This window comes from Auxenochlorella protothecoides (assembly GCF_000733215.1).
Source record: "Auxenochlorella protothecoides strain 0710 unplaced genomic scaffold scaffold6, whole genome shotgun sequence".
Taxonomy (NCBI): domain Eukaryota; kingdom Viridiplantae; phylum Chlorophyta; class Trebouxiophyceae; order Chlorellales; family Chlorellaceae; genus Auxenochlorella; species Auxenochlorella protothecoides.
In genome coordinates, this window is record NW_011934399.1 from 93,398 (window position 1) to 110,545 (window position 17,148).

The 17,148-nt window shown below is 64.7% G+C and overlaps 8 protein-coding genes across 8 annotated transcripts; 5 read left to right on the top strand and 3 right to left on the bottom strand.

Annotated features, from left to right (window-relative positions):
• Positions 1–86: 86 nt before the first annotated feature.
• F751_5177 (4-hydroxy-3-methylbut-2-enyl diphosphate reductase) lies at positions 87–1,883 on the bottom strand (the record flags this gene model as incomplete). Its single annotated transcript, XM_011402776.1, has 3 exons — positions 87–383; positions 604–831; positions 939–1,883. 3 exons carry the CDS (start codon positions 1,881–1,883, stop codon positions 87–89), a joined length of 1,470 nt encoding a protein of 489 aa, XP_011401078.1.
• Positions 1,884–2,214: 331 nt separating this feature from the next.
• Positions 2,215–4,440, top strand: F751_5178 (Chaperonin CPN60, mitochondrial; the record flags this gene model as incomplete). Its single annotated transcript, XM_011402777.1, has 3 exons — positions 2,215–2,268; positions 2,445–2,573; positions 2,881–4,440. 3 exons carry the CDS (start codon positions 2,215–2,217, stop codon positions 4,438–4,440), a joined length of 1,743 nt encoding a protein of 580 aa, XP_011401079.1.
• F751_5179 (hypothetical protein) lies at positions 2,474–3,074 on the bottom strand (the record flags this gene model as incomplete). Its single annotated transcript, XM_011402778.1, has 2 exons — positions 2,474–2,561; positions 2,875–3,074. Coding segments are annotated over 2 exons (288 nt in total), but the record flags the coding sequence as incomplete, so codon positions are not given.
• Positions 4,441–5,127: 687 nt separating the features above from the next.
• On the bottom strand, positions 5,128–5,967 carry F751_5180 (Trafficking protein particle complex subunit 6B; the record flags this gene model as incomplete). Its single annotated transcript, XM_011402779.1, has 3 exons — positions 5,128–5,458; positions 5,610–5,776; positions 5,866–5,967. 3 exons carry the CDS (start codon positions 5,965–5,967, stop codon positions 5,128–5,130), a joined length of 600 nt encoding a protein of 199 aa, XP_011401081.1.
• A 416-nt stretch (positions 5,968–6,383) lies between these two features.
• Positions 6,384–9,672, top strand: F751_5181 (Aspartate carbamoyltransferase 2, chloroplastic; the record flags this gene model as incomplete). The annotated part of the gene is made up of 8 exons (XM_011402780.1): positions 6,384–6,720; positions 6,907–7,125; positions 7,375–7,457; positions 7,588–7,662; positions 7,860–8,033; positions 8,187–8,252; positions 8,832–9,219; positions 9,503–9,672. 8 exons carry the CDS (start codon positions 6,384–6,386, stop codon positions 9,670–9,672), a joined length of 1,512 nt encoding a protein of 503 aa, XP_011401082.1.
• Positions 9,673–10,416: 744 nt separating this feature from the next.
• Positions 10,417–11,749, top strand: F751_5182 (Expansin-like protein 1; the record flags this gene model as incomplete). The annotated part of the gene is made up of 3 exons (XM_011402781.1): positions 10,417–10,527; positions 10,701–10,931; positions 11,222–11,749. The coding sequence occupies 3 exons, from the start codon at positions 10,417–10,419 to the stop codon at positions 11,747–11,749; spliced, it is 870 nt and encodes a 289-aa protein (XP_011401083.1).
• A 1,032-nt stretch (positions 11,750–12,781) lies between these two features.
• Positions 12,782–14,767, top strand: F751_5183 (SufE-like protein, chloroplastic; the record flags this gene model as incomplete). Its single annotated transcript, XM_011402782.1, has 4 exons — positions 12,782–12,850; positions 13,616–13,789; positions 13,983–14,389; positions 14,527–14,767. 4 exons carry the CDS (start codon positions 12,782–12,784, stop codon positions 14,765–14,767), a joined length of 891 nt encoding a protein of 296 aa, XP_011401084.1.
• Positions 14,768–15,103: 336 nt separating this feature from the next.
• On the top strand, positions 15,104–17,090 carry F751_5184 (3-methyl-2-oxobutanoate hydroxymethyltransferase; the record flags this gene model as incomplete). The annotated part of the gene is made up of 7 exons (XM_011402783.1): positions 15,104–15,179; positions 15,305–15,531; positions 15,678–15,930; positions 16,174–16,337; positions 16,549–16,677; positions 16,788–16,919; positions 17,046–17,090. 7 exons carry the CDS (start codon positions 15,104–15,106, stop codon positions 17,088–17,090), a joined length of 1,026 nt encoding a protein of 341 aa, XP_011401085.1.
• Positions 17,091–17,148: the final 58 nt, after the last annotated feature.

The following is a 17,148-nucleotide window of genomic DNA, read 5'->3' on the forward strand; positions in this document are numbered from 1 at the left end:
GGACGTGCCGAGAGGCAAGGGGACCGACCACGCACCAATCGGTCACAGGGAAGGAGGCTCAGGTTTACGTCAGCGGCGTGCCTGACTCAGATTTCGGCGTGCTGCGGCTTGCCCACCTTTGTGGCCCGCGGCTGGATGCCCTTGAAGTTCGGGTCCCTGATGCGGAAGATCCTGTCCAGCACGTCCTCCACTGCCCGGTCCGGCGTCGACGCGCCGGAGGTAACCCCGATGCGCAGCGGCATGCTGGCGTCCCGGGGGATCCAGTCCCGCGTCTCCACCAGCTCGCCGTGCGCGAGCTTGTGCAGCACCGAGTTTGTGCTCACGTCCACCCGGTCCGCGCAGTCCACCCAGAAGGACGGGATGCCCTTCATCTCACCAATTTCCTACAAGCAGGGGGGATAGAGCGCGAGATAGTGAGTTGTTTCTGTAAAGTTGGGTCTCTGCGAAGTGGATGCACTGCCTCCTTGTCTGGATAGACCCTTCCCACCTCAAGTCCACGCTTGCCAGAGGTCACACGGGGTGCCTTTCAGGGCACCGTGCGCCCCCCCATCACATCCTCCTCCTCGCTTAGAATACATTTATCTCTCCTCCCCCCTCCCCCACCTGAAGGTGGCTAGTGTTGGAGGAGTTGAACCCACCCACTACCAGCAGCATGTCCAGCGCCTCCTCCGGCCGCTCCTGGGCGCCGGTGATCTTGAACACCGCGTCCTGACGCTCCTGGGTGGCGTCGCAGATGGTGTCCATGATCATGAAGCGGCGGGACAGCTCGCCGGGCCCAAACCGCTGCAGCTGGGTGCGCTCAAGCAGTTTGCCGATGGCCTGGGTCTCGCCCTGAGGGTCAGGAGGTAAGGGGGACGGTGCATGGACGCGCTACTGACCTGAGCACAGGGTTCAAACCCACCCCAAGAACCTTGAACTCCCCCAACACACCCACCCACCTTGAGCATGGTGGTCTGGTTGGCCATGCCGATGCACTGCAGGTCGCGGACGGGGTCAAAGCCCTCGCTGTAGGCGTGTTTGAACTTCTCCAGGAAGAACGCAGAGTCGCCGCCGTTGACCATGAAGTCGCACACCCACTCCGCCTCGGCCAGGTCCTTGACGATGAGGTAGGTGCCGGCAAAGGAGGCGGTGGCCACCGTCTCCTCGTGCGCCCACTTGCCGTGGATGATGCTGGTGTGCCCCTTGCGCGCCTGGTTGTCCACCGCGTTCCACACCTTGCTCACCCAGGGGCAGGTGGTGTCCACAATCTGCACCCCGCGCTCGTGCAGGTCCTTCATCTCCCCTACCGCCGCGCCAAAGGCTGGGAGGATGACCACGTCCCCCGCCGCGACGCGGGAAAAGTCCTTGAGCCCGTCGTCGCGCGTGGCGATGAAATGCACGCCCATCTCCCGCAGGCGGTCATTCACGGAAGGGTTGTGGATGATCTCGTTGGTGATGTGCAGCTCGGCGTCGGGATAGCGGTGCCGCGCCTCGTACGCCATCTGCACCGCGCGCTCCACGCCCCAGCAGAAGCCGTAGGCCTCGGCCAGGATGACGGTGATGCCGGCCTGCTGCCAGGTGTTCCCCGTCTCCCGCATCTGGGCCACCAGGCCGGTGCGGGAGTAGCCCACGCCGTGGGCGTCCATGGACTGCAGGGGGCCCTCCTCGTTGGTCAGGCGCTTGGTGTAGGTCCCGGACTTGGACAGGGAGCGGCGGAAGGCGCGGGCGTCCAGCTTCTTGGCCTCACCCTCAGGCTTGGAAGCTGCCAGCTCCAGCACACGGGCGGCGTCCTGGGCGCTGGCAGCCCGGACCGCGACCGGTTGCGTGCTCCTGCCGGTGCCAGGGTGCCCGGCGCGGCGCATGGGCGCCAGGCAGGGCCTGGACTGGATGGAGGTGACGAACATGGCGTCCCCGCCCGGTTCGAATGCGTGAGGGCCGACCAGGAGTCGACGGGAGGCTGAGAGGGGCCTATGTCACCGGTACAATGCTCAGGAAGACTGATCACCGCTTAAATGATCCTTGCAGTGCCGCATGTGGCAGGACGGGGGTGCAACGCCCCGCGATTGTGTCCCTCCACCCTCGAAAGATTCGCTCCTTTCCTCCCCCCGGGCACCGCAGCACGGCGGGAAGGGGGTGACTCGGAAATTCTAGAAGTGCACCGCGGGTCAATGGGAGGACCCCTTTGTGATCTGCACCACACGCGCTGGACTGCGAATCATCCCCTGATCTGGCATCATGCAGGGAGCACGCAGCCTCCTGACTCAGGCCGCCCGGTCTGGCCGCAAGTCGGTGCGTGGGGTCGGTGATGGCCGTGCACGGGGTGTCGGGGAGCATGTACCTGGGGTGGTGCAGGGGTTCCTTGCACCACATCATCGATCCATTTCGAATAATCCATGCCGAAACAATAATGCAGCTAGACCATGCACGGCGCCCCGATGCCCTCCCTGGCCCCCGCCCCACCACAGGTCCTGGCCTACTCCCAGTCCCGCGGGTATGCCGCCAAGGACATCCTGTTTGGCGACGCCTGCCGCGCCTCCATGCTGCAGGGCGTGGAGAAGCTGGCTGACGCCGTCCAGGTCACCCTGGGCCCCAAGGTAGGCTTGTGTTGTGGAGGAGTGGCTGGGTAGCCGGTTGGAGTTTCCAGGGGTCATCGCTGGGAGGGGTGGTGAGTCACCTGGAAGGCGCATAAGGGTCTGGAGTGGGGGATTGGATTGTGCCTCCCCTGCCACGGCACTGCAGCCCAAACCTTGTCTGTGGAAAGCCGGGCCTGGTGCATGACAGGCTGCCGGCCCGCGCCACGAGCACATGCCTGGTGGCCTGACCGCGGGATGACAGACGCAACCGCGAAACCCTACCCAGATGTGCCTACCCCCACCCACTTGCATTCACACCCACCAACAGGGCCGGAACGTGGTGATCGAGCAGCCGTATGGCGGGCCCAAGATCACCAAGGACGGCGTGACTGTGGCCAAGGCGGTGGAGTTTTCCGACCGCTTCCACAACCTGGGCGCGGCGCTCGTGAAGCAGGTGGCCGGCGCCACCAACGATGCGGCAGGCGACGGCACGACCACGGCCACGGTGCTGACTCGCGCGATCCTGGTGGAGGGGTGCAAGTCGGTGGCGGCGGGGATGAACCCCATGGATCTGCGCCGCGGTATCAACCTGGCGGTGGACCACGTGGTGAGCGAGCTGAAGCGCCGCGCGCGCCAGATCAGCACCACGGAGGAGATCGCGCAGGTGGGCACCATCTCGGCCAACGGCGAGCGCGAGGTGGGTGAGCTGCTGGCGCGCGCCATGGAGCGTGTGGGCAAGGAGGGCGTGATCACGGTGCAGGACGGCAAGACGCTGGAGACGGAGCTGGAGGTGGTGGAGGGCATGCGCTTCGACCGCGGCTACATCTCGCCCTACTTTGTCACCGACAACAAGACGATGCGCGTGGAGCTGGAGGACGCCTACATCCTGATCGTGGAGAAGAAGATTTCCGGCATCCAGTCCATCATCCCCGTGCTGGAGGCGGCGCTGAAGACGCAGCGCCCGCTGCTCATCATCTCCGAGGACGTGGAGAGCGAGGCCCTGGCCACGCTCATCGTCAACCGTCTGCGCGCCGGGGTCAAGGTCTGCGCGGTCAAGGCCCCCGGCTTCGGCGACAACCGCAAGGCCAACCTGGCCGACATCGCGGCGCTGACCGGCGGCCAGGTCATCTCCGAGGACCTGGGCATGAAGCTGGAGAACGTGGACCTGAGCCACCTGGGCACGGCCAAGAAGGTGACCGTGTCCAAGGACGACACCGTGCTGCTCAACGGCGGCGGCGACCGCGCTGCGCTGGCCGACCGCTGCGACATGATCCGGGAGGCGATTGCCGCCTCCACCTCCGACTACGACCGCGAGAAGCTGGAGGAGCGGCTGGCCAAGCTGTCCGGCGGCGTGGCCGTGCTCAAGGTCGGCGGCCACTCCGAGTTCGAGGTGGGCGAGCGCAAGGACCGCATCGTGGACGCGCTGAACGCGACCAAGGCCGCCGTGGCGGAGGGCATCGTGCCGGGGGGCGGCACCGCGCTGGTCTATGCCTCGCGCAGCTTGGAGTCTGTCAAGGACGCCTGCGCCAACTTCGACCAGCGGACGGGGGTCAGCATCATCCAGCGCGCCATCCGCCAGCCGGCCGCCACCATCGCCGCCAACGCGGGGCAGGAGGGCGCCGTCATCGTGGGCAAGCTGCTCGAGCGCCCCGAGGCCGACGCCGACGTGGGCTACAACGCGGCCACGGGCGAGTTCGAGGACCTGGTCAAGGCGGGGGTGATCGACCCCATCAAGGTCGTGCGCGTCGCGCTCACTGACGCCGCGTCGGTCGCCTCCTTGCTCACCACCGCCGAGGCCGTGATCGCCGAGGCGCCCAAGCCTGAGGGGGCGAGCCCGGCCATGCCGGGCGGCATGGGCGGCATGGGCGGCATGGGCGGCGGCTTCTAGAGCGCGCCCCAGCTTTGCGCGCGCGGGGGCTGGAGGGCATGGGAGGTCGAGGGGTGGGAGGTCGCCGTGGCAGCAGGCACTCCCAAGCCGACGGGCGATGCGGCAAGGAGACGGCTCGCCAGACCGCGGCGCCCGCATGTGCCTCTTCCGTGGGCTCCGGACTCCGGAGCTGCCCAAGTGCCCATGCGCCATTGGTAGCCCCTCCCGACCCTCCAAATCCTCTGGTGACCCTGTTCCGCGCGGCGCCACACCCTCGGCCCCCCCCCTGTCTGAATGGACTGCCCCTTCCCACACCAGCCTCATCCCTTTCCGCTCTCCCATCACTTGCTGCTCGGTGGCATGCGCGTGACACGCTGTAATGCACCATGACTTCCCTCACGGGAGGCCCAGCGGTAGGCTGGTCCAACAGAAGAACGATGGGCTGCCCAGAGGGACCCTCGTTTGCACCAGGGTGGGTAAGGGGTGGAGAGCTTGCAAGCCGTACAATGCATATGCTGCACGCATTTTGGAATGGGTTTATCGTATGGCTGCAGTCTCTGAGCCCTCCCGGCACCATCTCAAGGAGGCCTTCTTGCCCAGCCTCGTGGACGCCTCTCGTCACCGCCAATGGAAGAGCCCCTGGTCGCTCCTCACCTCAGTCCCCGCCTCCACCGCGCTCATCCCGCCTCCCTCCGCTCACTTCTCAACTCACTCCTGCCCTGCCCAGGAGCCTGGTGGCGACCGGAGGACCACGGTGAAGTCGGCCTGGGGCAGGCTGGAGGCGTCCAGGGTGACGCTGGCCTCCAGGCCCAGCGCGCTCAGCGCGCCGCGCAGCAGGGCGCAGGGCAGCACGGCGTGGCTGGTGACGGGAGAGGGCAGGGTGCTGGGCGCAGGGTGCCCGGGGCTGGTGGGGGAGGGCGGGACATCGTCCTGGGTAGGGGTCCTGCTGGGGCCCGCCCCCGGTAGCCAGGGCGGCAGCTGGTTGGGGTGCAGGGCTTCCAGCCAGCTGAACTGCACGTCTCGCAGGACAAAGGTGCCCCTGCATGGAGCCAGAGAACGTCGTGTTGTGGGCGAGACCAAGCCCCGTCGGAGGGGGACGATGGTGCTGCTTTTACTGTATGACAGATTCCAGCGCTGCTCAGGTGACCCGCACCACACGATCAGCCTGGAAATAGGGCCAACTTCCCGACCTGTGATTGGTGCGCAGGTTGTCCACGCCCTTGCCAAAGGCCTCGGTCCACAGCTCCTTGCAGATGAACTTGATGATGTCCAGGGGCTCTGAAATGGGGGACCGGTCCCGGGTGCACCACTCCGCCAGGGCAATGCCCACCCGCAGGCCTATCGCCTCCAGTGCTACCTGAGGGGATTTGGGGCCTCTTGTGCTCGATCTCACACCGACAATTGTTTTCGTGTTTAATCACCGCAGCAGTGCAGCGGTCACCTCACCTCCAGGCAGGGGCCCTGGCGGGCATTTGCATAGTGACTGACGACTTCGATGAGCAGGTAGTCCAAGCAGCTTCGGGAACAGGTCCGTCCCTTGGTGGCCATAGATGCCCGAGATGCCCGATCAGCCCTGGGGTGCGATCACTCCTGGGCAAAAGTATCGAGGGTCGCACCCTCACGTCATCCCTGGCGACAAAATCTTAGCACAATTTCATGCAGAAGTGCTGGTCTAGAGACAACGCAGTCCATGGCTCTGCTGCTTTGTGCTGCAACATCCATGTCGACAGGGTTGGGGAGGGCGCGACACTCGTGCCGGGTCGCGCGCACTGGTTTGCATGTGAACTGCGTAAAGCACGGGCATCGTCTCCAAAGGTACTCGCAAACCTCTACAAAAGGGTTGGAGTCGAACCGTTTGCATTGAGATGATGCTAAGCGCAATGCATCGGCCCCTGCAGCCATGCGCGGTCCGACCCACCGCCGGCCCGTGCTGGGGTGCCCGCCCCTCCCGCCCTGCCCGCCCCATGCCCAGCCCCCTGTACGTCAAACCTGGACCCGTTGAGAACTTTAACGCCCCCTCGTGGCTGGATCTCCCCCTAAAGCACGTGATCGAGAGCCAACAGTTCAACCAGGCCTCCCTGAATACTATCTTCGAGGTGGCTAGGCAAATGGAGGATGTTCGGCCAGGGACCCCCGAATCCCGCGCGCTGGACGGCGCCGTGATGTCCACCCTGTTCTATGAGCCCTCCACGCGCACCCGCCTCTCCTTCGAGGCTGCCATGGCGCGCCTGGGCGGCACCGTGCTGTCCACTGAGAGCGCGGGCGAATTCTCCTCCGCCGCCAAGGGCGAGACGCTGGAGGGTGAGATTTTGGTGTGGGAGGATCTTGATTGAGAAGCGGTGATGGAGCTGCATTGGTGCTTCACTTTCCTCCCTGGGGTTGAATTCCCTAGCAGCCTAGAGGGCCGGCCTCCCCTCAGTCTGTTTTAAATTCAGTTTGCATTACTTAGACCCCGCAAACCTAACCACACACTCCTCCCCATCACAGACACCATTCGCACGGTGGAGGGCTACGCAGACTGCATCGTGCTGCGCCACTTTCAGGCAGGCAGCGCCAAGAAGGCGGCCAGCGCGGCCTCCGTGCCCATCCTGAACGCCGGTGACGGGCCGGGGCAGCACCCCACCCAGGCCCTGATCGACGTCTACACCATCCAGCGGGAGATTGGGCGCCTCGAAAACTTCACCGTCGGGCTGGTGGGAGACTTAGGTGGGCAAGTGGAGGACTGGTGGGTGGGGTGTGGCTCAGAGTGACTCGAGTACGAAGATCCCCTACTCAAAACCGAACTGGGGAACCCTGGGATGCCGGCATTCAGGGCGCCAACACGTATAATCATGCCTTTTCTCTGTGCTGCAAACCTCAGTCATGTGAGCGAGGGCATAAGCCCCCGGGTTGAGGACTGCTGCGCGCCGTGGCGTCGCCCCTATCCCACATCACCCCCTTCTTTTGCCTGTGCAGCCAATGGGCGCACAGTGAGGTCCCTAGCCTATGTCCTGTCCATGTATGAGAATGTGAAGATGTACTTTGTTGCCCCGGATGTGGTGAGTGCAGTGGCGGGAGGAGCTGGGGTGTAGCCTAGGCATGGGTAATGGACATTGCTTGGGATGCGGGTGAGCAAGAGGCCAGAGAAAGCCTCACCCCAGCCAACCCCGCCCCCCTGCCTGTCTCCAGGTCCGCATGAAGGACGACATCAAGGAGTACCTCACCGGTGTGGGCGTGCAGTGGGAGGAGGTCGATGACCTGTCAGTGAGTCGTGCAGTTGTGCCTCTCTCTGGGATCTGGAGAGCCGTTGTGCATGTGGGTACAGCGGAGGCAGCCCAGGGCACCAGTGGAGCATGGGCGTCTGCAGGCTGTCATGCGACACCTGGTTGCTCACCAAGAACGCCAGATCCCAAGTACCTCATTTCCCCAATGCCCCACGCGCACAATCCCTGCTCGATCAGGCGGTGGCTGCCGAGGTGGACGTGCTGTACCAGACCCGGATCCAGAAGGAGCGGTTCCAGGACCGGCCCGACGACTACGAGCTGGCAAAGGGCAGGTACATCGTGGACGCCAAGCTCATGGCCCTGATGAAGCAGAAGTCAGTGGTCATGCACCCACTCCCGCGGGTCGACGAGGTAGGCGTGTCCATGAGGTCGAGATGCGGCCCTGGGGGGGGGTTGAGAGTGTCGATGCGGGGCCTGGCGCCCAGTGCCCCCTCCAAGGACGGGCCCATCGGAGGTGCCACCTGCAGCGCACCCATCCCTCCAATTACATCCACACCCGGACAGATCTCCCCCGAGGTGGACTCTGACCCGCGCGCCGGGTACTTCCGCCAGGCAAAGAACGGGCTGTTTGTGAGGATGGCCCTGCTCAAGCTGTGCTTGCAGGATCGCCTCCGATAGAGGGCAGCACACAGCCAGCCCTGCAATATCGATGTTAAATGTTCTTGCCCGTGTGTGTGCATGGTACAGTGTTGCATGCTTGATCCTCTGATGTTGAGAGTGAGAGCCAAGTGAGCCGTGTAAAGCACAGTCTGATCGCTTTTTTGAAAGACCTTGCACATGCCGTGGTGCTGTGCATGCTTCACACGGGCGACCACGTCCGCGAGGAGGGGAGTTGTGCAGCGATCAACGAGGCCTTTGCACCCCGACAAACATATGCAACGCATTTCACAGACCTCGATGGCGAAATTGGTCGTCTGCTTAGGCTTGACCGCCGTGTTGTGTTGCGGGGTCGTGTCGGGGGTGAGTCTGGCCCTGGAGCACAGTTTGGATGGGAAAACCTTCACGCCGGGTGGGCATATCGTCTTCGAGGACCATGTTCTGGTGAGGCGGCTGGGCTGGGTACCTGTCCTCTCGCTTTGCGGGCGGCGATCATGCACGGCTCAACGCTGGAATCGTAGTCACCCTGTTCCCAACTCCGTCTCCACACAGGCAGGCCAGGGAGGGCAGGGCGTCCTCATCCGCTCTGGCGCAGCCCCAGGCGGCGACCTGGGTGCGTCCCGTTTCTATTCGGTCCGCATGCCTGTAGGAAAGGATGCTTCGGGAGCGATCCTCCTGGCCTCCTTGCCCTCGGCCTGCTGGGCCGCACAGGGGTTTGCCACGCCCCTCACCCTCAGCCTGCACAGCGACGGACAGCCAGCTGGTCTCTCCATCGACCTGGCCTGCTCCGATGGAGCCCCAGATGCCACCGGGCTGCGATTAGGCACGCCGGCGCTTGCCAGCCTACCCAGCGAGCAAATTGTGCAGGTGCAGTTCCCCATCAAGGCTGCGGAGGTGAAGCAACAGGCCCCACCCCAAACCCCCGAGCAGAAGAAGGCTGGTGAGTGAGAAAGCCGGCTCGTGTGGAATTGCATGGGGTGGGCGCAGGCATGAGGACAGGTGGTGGTGGATGAGTATGTCCCACGGCATGAAGTTTTGTCGTGGAGGCCAACATAATAATGCTCTGTCGGCAGGAAGCCTTTCAACCCCTCGAAAAGTTCATACCTGTGGATCCCTACCCTGAAGCTTCTTTTATAACCCAACTTGCCGAGGTGTGCCTTATGGAGACCCCGGGTCTCCTCGCGGATCCCCCACCCCATATTCCTGCCCTCATGACCATGCAGAAGCAGCAGCTGCGGCAGCCGCGGTCGACCAGGACGAGGAGCTCACCCCCGCTGCCCGAGCAGCGCTGAAAAGAAAGCTGGAGGACGAGAACAAGACGTGGTTGCAAAAGAACTGGATGATGCTCATCCCCGCAGCCCTCATGGTGAGTAAGGGGCGTTCTGCCGGCTGAGGTTTGGCCAAGGTGTGGGTGGCTCGTGTCAGACTGAGCATGGAGGGGCGATGGGTCGAGGTGAGTGTTTGCGATCCCTTGTAGTACCATTGAATTGCTTTTGAACTGTTGGTTTGTCCCGTGTGATCATTTGGGACATCCGGTGTGGGATGGCCCGGAATCTGGCCCATGGAGTGGCCTCGACCCCGTGCATGAAGGGCTGGCCGCATGACGTGGGACCCCGAGCCTTTCTACAAGGAGTGTAGACTGACCGGGGACTGCCGGGCCCTGGCAGCAGCAAGAGGGCCCATGGACGCTTGCAATGTGTACAAGAACACATTATATCTCCCTCCCACTTGATCCAGCTGCTCAATCGGATGGGCAACACAGGCGGGACACCCGCCCCAACTGGTCAACGTGGCGGGAATGCACCAGCGCGGTAGCCAGCAGCATGTGCCTCAGCGGATCATACCCTGTCTGTCTGCACCAGAACATTCTGTGATGCGAAGCAATTAGTCATGAGGGATTGGGCATGGGATCCGGACCGCTGGACCATGGATGTCGGACAGTACCCTGCCGGTCCTGGCTCTCGGAGCTGCGGCGGGGGCGCTGATGTGATTCCAGTCCGACAGACGGACCGCTGCTTCGAGCGCCCATTATAAAACCCATGCAATCTGTACAGCGCATCCAAACAATCATCCACAACAATCATTTTATCACTGAACAGGGGCCGCCACACCAAGCATTACATTACAAGCTCACACCATGGCCCCCAGCAAACCCACCCAGTGGGCGAATGCCCTTTTTGTACTGGCCGCCCTTGCCACCCTCACAGCACTGCCCACCACGGCCGCCCGCGCCCTGCTCGCTGACCAGGTAAGCAATTATAATGTGGATTGTGGCCATGACAGCCTGTTTCATGGGTGCTGCGAGCTTGCTCGAGCCCTGGTCGAGGTGGGCATGGCGGGGCGCGTGCACCTCGGCCGCACGCCCCCGCTCAGACAGACTGACAATGTGCTGACCCTAACCCCCTCCCTGCTCTCATCCAGGCGACAGCCCCAACCAGCGAAGACTCACTTGTCTCAAGGTTCGACGGTGTGGACTTCCTGGACCCCCTCCAGCTCGCCGACAAGGTCCCCCAGATCGGGAGCGACTCCTTCCATGGGGACGGCACCGCCTTCTCCGACGCTGTCAACAACACGGGGGCCGCCTTCGCCTGCAGCTTCCGCTACCTGAACAACTGGGCCAGCCAGTACTTTGTGGCCATGAACGAGGAACAGGTCAGCATTGGCCTTGGGGGAGGGGGGGGGGGTTTAGACATGTACTGGCTCGGGGCCCTCACCAGTCTGTCTGGTGTCATGTGTGTTTGGGCTTGTCCATGAAGGCTGCCCATTGTTCGTACCAGCCAACTGCAGCATCATCGGTGCATGCATACTCCGTGTGTGTCATGTGCTGTTGCTGTGTGTCACCTGAATCGCCTCGCCTTGCGAGACTTGTGTGCTCCGGCAATCCCCCTGCACCTCAGTCGGGCTAACCTTCTCCATCTCCCCACTCTTCCCCCCATTCACAGTGGAATGATGGCCTGGTCTGCGGCTCCTGCGTTCGCGCCCGCTGCGTCGACCCCAAGTGCCCCGTCCAGAACGTCGACATCGTGGCCATGGTGGTGGACCGGTGCCCCGAGTGCTCCTACGGCGACCTGGACTTCTCCTACCCTGCCTACTCCGCGGTCACCGGCTCCTGGCCCAACCGCCTGAAGGTGTCCTGGGAGAAGGTGGACTGCTCCGCCTTCATCGACGGCACCATCCGCATGTGGCCCAAGGACGGCGTCAACCCCTTCTGGCAGGCCTTCTACTTTGCCAACTCCAAGTACCAGATCCAGAACGTCACCCTCGACGGCGTGCCCCTCACCCGCCAGACCTTTGGCTTCTGGATCCACCCGGGCACCGCCCCCACCGGGCCCTCCTCCCTCGTCTTCACCGCGGTGAACGGGGCCACCGTCAATGCCACGCTCAACAGCGTGTGGGATGCCCAGGACCTGGACGTCCAGTTCCCAGAGGTAACCGACGCCGCCCCCGTGGCCACGGCGGGCCGCCGGTGAGCAGGGAATCAGCGAGGCGCCCTCGACCTGCTTGGAAGCCTCCCTATGCCGCCACTATCAGGGGCTGGAGGGGCATGGCCCCTCCACGCAACACTCGACCCCGGTGTGTGGGCCCTGTCCATAACGACGGCAGCCCTGACTGACCGGCTTGACCGACGCAGCTGCTGCACGCCCTAACCAACCATTCTTGTGCTCCTCTCACCATACTCGTGTGCCGCAAGCGCAGCACACTTGCGCCCTCACCCCCTCGCTGCTGCACCCTGTCACAGCATTTGACCTGCTCCCCTTCTCCCACGACCCTGGCTCGAACTTCAGTGACGCGCTTATTACTCCCCATCCCCTTGGCTGAAACCTGATAGGTGCTGTGGCGCACCCTGCTGAAAGATGCAGGTCCCGCCCCCGCTTCCCCATTTTCTCGCTCTAGAGCATGCTGTAAGCTTAATTTATGACATGCGCACCGTCGGTTGGGGGAACATACCCAGCGTGGGAGGGTGGTGGGTGAGGTGTCTATCATGGCTGGGGTATGTGCGAAGCGATTGGAGGGCTTGGACCGCAAACTTTGTGCTTTTGGTATGGGAACGGGCTGTGCCGCCAGGGAGTGCAGACGGGCATGACGTTCTCGGGGCAGTAATGACCATTGTGCTCTCACTTGGCATGCAATTCAGAGCCACTCCCAGGTCTTCCTGCCTTGGTAGACGGCGCTGGCAATAGCCGCCACGCTCATCACCCCAGCGGGCATTGCTTTGCGGGTGCGCAGGTAGCGTGGGCCCATGGCCCCGAGGAGGACCAAGGAGGCGGCCAGAGACACTTGGTGCCCGCGGTCTGACCGGCCAATCTGTACAGCGGGGTAAAGGGCCACGGGTGACGATGTGCAGACTTGTTGGGGAGTGCCCCCATGGCCACGCTGGAGAATGGGGATCTGAGTCCCTGCCACATGTCCAGGGTCTTGTACACCGAGATCAATGGCCGAACCCCGCCGAACCCATTCACCGCGCCTGAATGAGGTACCCGCCGTATGCAAAGAGCCCTCCTATGGCCACTCCCGCAACGAGGCTGGGCGTGGAAGCTGTGCGAGCGAACCCCATGGCACCCCCCAAGGCCGTGAGGCCAGCCATGGTGTAGGACAGGTGGGAGCTCCCCGTGGGTCGCTCCATTGCGATTTGCATCCAATGAAAAGCGCTCGTATCAATGCTGAATGCCAGGGTCCGCTCTCGTGTCGAAAGCCTGTAGTGCATTCGTAATGGATGCTCCGTCCCTCGCACGCGTAGCAGCCCTGACATCCCGGGGGAGAGACTCGTAGTTTGCAGAGGTTCATGGATGTCATGATCTCTCCTGTGTCCTTCATTCTGGGATGAACCTGAACTCCTGGATATGCAGACCATGAATGCAACCTGTATCCGTCCGTTCACAGCAGTGACCCCCCGGCGAGGAACCCACACCCCACGCCTTCATGTGTCTCGAAGAGTGAGTCACGGCCTCCCTTCGCGGGATGCCTGGTAAACAGTCATGCTACAAATCTAGGAATGAAAGTGTCAATGCCACGCATGCCTGAGCGCTCCTGCAGATTGCCATCCCTGATCGGAAGGCTTGCACCTCCCTGTTGCAGGCACGAGGGACTGCGCCAAAGGCATCGGGCACCTCCACCACCCTGCCGCCCGCCCTGGAGTCTATAGTCCAGTCCTTTCAAGCTGTACCAGACCCCATGTCGGTGCGTGATGGTCATCTTCACGCGCGCCCCGCACCGAATGGTGGAAACCATGATCGATGTTCTCCAGAGCCCATGACTCCCCCACTCCTGTACTCCCCCGCAGCAGCCCATGTAATGGCCCCACCCCTCACCACCCCTTGCCACCCCTTGCTCCACAGCGATACAAGCAGCTCCTGCACTTTGCGTCGAGGCTGGACCCGTTGCCCGCCGAGTTCCACACCCCGGAGCACAAGGTGGAGGGCTGCGTGTCGCAGGTGTGGGTGGCCGCCCAGCTCGACCGCGCGGCCAACACGCTCTCCTGGCGCGCGGACTCCGACTCCCAGCTGACCAAGGTCGGGCCTGCGTGCTGGGGGAGGGGGTGATGGTCCTTGCCAGCGCTGTCGCGGCGCTCGGATCGTGATGTGGGTGCCTGCGGAGGCCTCCGATGCTGTCGATGCGGCACTCTGGACGGCTCGATGCCCCCTCCTCCCGCTGCCTGCCCGCCCACGACCTCCCCCCTGCCGCCCCCGCACCCCGATCTTGCAGGGCCTGGCAGCGCTGCTGGTGGTGGGCCTGAGCGGGTTGAGCCCGCAGGAGACGGTCCAGATCTCGCCCGACTTCATCACCTCCCTGGGCTTCCAGCAGGCCCTCACGCCCTCCCGCAACAACGGCTTCCTCAACATGTTCCGGCTCATGCAGCGAAAGGCGCTGGACCTGTGCCTGCTGCAGGGAGGCAAGGCAGGGGCCTCGCCCGGCCACGGCCCTGGCGCGGCTACCACCGGCGCAGCAGCCGGGGAGGAGGCCGCCGGACCTGGCCGGCCCAGGGGCGGGGGGGAGGCTGCACCCCAGCCTGGGGATGCAGCTGCGGAGCCATCGGCCTCAGAGCAGCAGCACATGGGCCCCGTGGCGGCAAGCATGCGCAGGAAGCTGCAGGACGCCTTCCAGCCTCTGAGGTGGGGAGGCGACGTTCAGGAGGGCTGAGAACGGCGTTCTCGTCGTCATCGGCAGGCTGTTTGCCTTGGAAGTTTATGTCTTGATGTTGGATCGAATCCACCAGCCCCCACCACCAGGCCGCACCCTCTCCACGCAGGCTGGAGCTCGTGGATGAGTCGGGGAAGCACGCACACCATGCCGGTGTCAGGAGCATGGGCAAGGCGGGCCAGAAGGGCGAGACCCACTTCGCACTCAGCATTGTGTCGCCGCGGTTCCAGGGCCTGTCCACCCTGAAACGGCACCGGCTCGTGTATGCGTCTCTGGCGGAGGAGCTGGCGGGGTCGGTGCATGCGCTGCAGATGAACACGCAGACGCCGGAGGAGGCGGGGGTGGTGTGAGGGCCCTGTGCATCGCTTATTTGGCTGGTTGGGTGGCATAGAATGTTGGAAACGTCAGTGCCCGGATACAGTGTGACCCGGTATGGGGTACCGAGTGGACAACCCTTCAGTTGAAAGGGTGAATGCTGCATCCGGAAGTTCCGGGGGCGCGGTTTACAGAGCCCCACAGGGCGACGAGGTAGTGCAGAGCTGGCAAAAGTCCTTTCCACAGGTTCGGGACGAGAAATAGTTTGTGTTCAGCCTCACAATTCACGCGTCACACAGGGCAAACCCGCCGACTCGCACGGGTAGAGGCCCCTCCCGTGCAGGGAGTCACCCCGTCGTGTGGCCAGCCCCATGTCGGTCGCTCTACGTTGCGCGGGGTCCCGGGCCGCCGGCCTGAAGTCTGTCGCCAGGCCAACGAGTCCTGCAGGTGCGCCGCGCCCGCGTGCATGGCGTGAGGTCACGGCGTGCACCCAGGAGCCTGGAGCCTGACACGTCGGGTCTGATCAGAACCCTTGCTCCCCAGCCACCCCACCACTCATCCCATGTTCCCAGGCCACACAGCCCCTGCCTTCAGGGCACCTGTCATCACCTCCCAACCCACCGCCCGGGGCCTGGCCCGGCACTGGCGCTGCCACTCCAGCAAGCCGGCCGACACCGTCTACTCGGGCCCCGTGGCGCCCTCCCCCAGCCGCGTCACGCTGCGCACGCTGCGGCGCATGCACGCCCGGGGCGATCCCTTCACCATGGTCACCGCCTACGACTACCCCTCAGCCGTGCACGTGCGTTGGGTCGGTGGGGGGTCCCAGGCGTGCTGTCAGCTGCCCGGGGTGGGGATGTGTACCTGTGCCGCCTGGAACCAGGCCCGACGAGGTTCCCCCCCCATGACCCCCTCCTCCCCTCCCTTCCCTTCCCGACCGCCGTGCAGGTGGAGCTGTCCGGCATCGAGATGCTGCTGGTGGGCGACTCGGCGGCCATGGTGGTGCACGGGCACGACACCACGCTGCCCATCACGCTGGAGGAGATGCTGACGCACTGCCGCGCGGTGTCGCGCGGCGCGCGCCGCCCCTTCATCGTCGCCGACCTCCCCTTCGGCTCCTTCGAGGAGGGGCCGACGGCGGCTGTGCGCGCCGCGGTGCGCATGCTCAAGGAGGGCGGCGCGGACGCCGTCAAGATCGAGGGTGCGTCGCGTGGGCTGCGGGTGTGATGCTCAGTGGTGGTGGTGGTGGAAGGGGGGAAGGCAGGGCGCGGTCAAAGGCAGGGGCCGGGTGTCAGGCAGTGGACGTGCGCAGGGGTGCTCAGCCGGCGCTCGGGTGGATGTGATGTTGATGCAGAGCACACCGTGGCACCGCATGACGTCGGCAGCCCCACCTGGCGCGCGCACCGATCCCCCCCACCCCACCCCGCCGCCCTTCCCTCGCCAGGCGGCGCGCCCGCCAGGGTGGAGACCATCCGCGCCGTGGTGGGCGCCGGCATCGCGGTGATCGGGCATGTGGGCCTGACCCCGCAGTCGGTCTCGCTGCTGGGCGGGTTTCGGCCCGCGGGCCTCCACGCCGACGACGCCGCGCGCGTCGTCGCCGAGGCCAAGGTGCGGGGGGATGGTGTGTTTGTGGGGGGTGACTCCTGGCGGTGGTCAGGTGTCCAACTGCAGGGAACCGCGGCCACGGCGGCGCCACCCCGGGCCTTGCTGCCGCACCCCTCTCCAGGCGGGACGTTGACGCCCAGCGCTGAACCAGGGACGGCCCCGCTGGCTGACCCAGTCATCTCCTGCTCCCCCCCTCCCCCTCTCATCCGCGCAGGCTTTGGAAGAGGCGGGGTGTGTGATGGTGGTGGTGGAGTGCGTGCCGGAGCTGGTGGGCGCGGCCATCACGCAGCAGCTCTCCATCCCCACCATCGGCATCGGGGCGGGGGTGCACACCAGCGGGCAGGTGAGGCGGAGAACAGGGGGGGCTTCATTCCTCGTGGATCCCAACATCCTCATGCCGCCACATCCTGAAACCAGCGCCCACTCCCCGCCCCCCATGAACTCATCGCACAGGTGTTGGTCTACCACGACCTGTTGGGCATGATGCAGCACCCGCACCACGCCAAGGTCACCCCCAAGTTCTGCAAGCAGTATGCGGCGGTGGGGGAGGTGATCCAGGGCGCACTGTCGGCCTTCCAGGCGGAGGTGAGCCAGCGCACCTTCCCTGGGCCGCGCCACTCGCCCTACGCGCTGGGGGCGGGGCAGGAGGAGCGGCTGGGGCAGGCGCTGCGGGGGGCGGGGCTGGACGCCGCGGCCGCGGCCGCGGAGGAGCTCATCGCCAGGCATGGGCTGGCCACGGCGCAGAACGGGGCGTGAGGCGTCGTGAGAGGCGACGTGGGTGGCATGTGAGGCGACGTGGGTGGCGTGGGAGGCG